Source organism: Auxenochlorella protothecoides, assembly GCF_000733215.1.
Source record: "Auxenochlorella protothecoides strain 0710 unplaced genomic scaffold scaffold95, whole genome shotgun sequence".
NCBI classification, from domain to species: Eukaryota; Viridiplantae; Chlorophyta; class Trebouxiophyceae; order Chlorellales; family Chlorellaceae; genus Auxenochlorella; species Auxenochlorella protothecoides.
In genome coordinates this window covers 43,415-44,385 of record NW_011934122.1, presented here as the reverse complement: position 1 = coordinate 44,385, position 971 = coordinate 43,415, and the positions used below count along the sequence as shown (strand labels likewise).

The following is a 971-nucleotide window of genomic DNA, read 5'->3' as shown; positions in this document are numbered from 1 at the left end:
GACGCGTCGCCCGCCGCGCCGGCCGGGAGAAAGGGGCGCGCCGGGCGCCGGGCAGCCCAGGACGCGCCCCTGCCCGTCGCCGCCGCCGGCGGCGCGGAGGAGCTGAGCTGGGAGGCGCTGTCCCCCGCGGCCTCCACGATCAGCCCCACCTCTTACCTGGCGGCCACGGCGGGGGGCGCGGCCGCCGTCTTCTGCCGCACCAGCAGCGAGTCCAGCGACGGCGGCAGCCCCGCGCGCGGCGAGGGCGCGGCGCTGGTGCGGCAGACGCCGCGCGCGCCGCCGCCCACCGCGCTCCGCGCCTACGTCGTGGCGGTGCGGGCCCTGCGCGGCCTGGAGCTGGGGCGCGGCGGCGTGCCGGCGCAGGTGGCGCAGGAGGGCGGAGCCTTGGAACAGGACCTGGTCGTCAGCCCGCAGGAGGCGGGCGCGGTGTGGGCGGGCTGGGCCGAGGCCGCCGTCGCCGAGGCGCTGTGAGTGGGGCGGGGTGGGTTCAGGGGTTGGGGTGTTGGGGGGAAAGAGGAGGGCGGGCGAGGGTGACAACTCTCGGAGGGGGTGCCCCGGTGCCGCATGCTGCGTGTGCTGGACAGGATACCGCGAGCGTGTATGTGCCTGTCCTCAGCGAGCCCCTCCTCCCTCCTTGCCACCGTGCGACCCGCCTCCCCTCTTGCACCCACCTCCACGCAGCGCGTACGGCGACGCCGGGTCGGAGGCGGTGGCGGGGGAGGCATTACGCTGCGCGCGCCGCGCGACGGCGGGCCGCCCCGGTGCCGCGCGCGTGGCAGCGGCCGCGCTGCGCCTGGCGCTGCCCACCGTCGCTTCGCGCTCCGCCACGCTGGCGGGCGTGTGGCAGGTGCAGCGCGCCCTGGCCGACTGGGGCGGCGCGGCTGGCGGGGCGGCGGTGGAGCTGGGTGCCGAGGCCCGAGGCGCGGCCGAGCTGTCGGCCGGCTGCCTGGCGGCCTGGGCGCGGTCGTCCG

The 971-nt window shown here is 79.5% G+C and overlaps 1 protein-coding gene across 1 annotated transcript in view; it reads left to right on the top strand.

Annotated features, from left to right (window-relative positions):
• Nucleotides 1-471, top strand: part of F751_6729 (hypothetical protein) — a gene marked incomplete at both ends in the record, with an annotated part of 3,503 nt that extends 3,032 nt beyond the window's left edge. The window contains one exon of the mRNA XM_011397252.1: nucleotides 337-471. Within this exon, the coding sequence (XP_011395554.1) occupies nucleotides 337-471 (135 nt within the window). The remainder of the gene's footprint in view (nucleotides 1-336) is intronic.
• Between the last annotated feature and the right edge of the window lie 500 nt (nucleotides 472-971).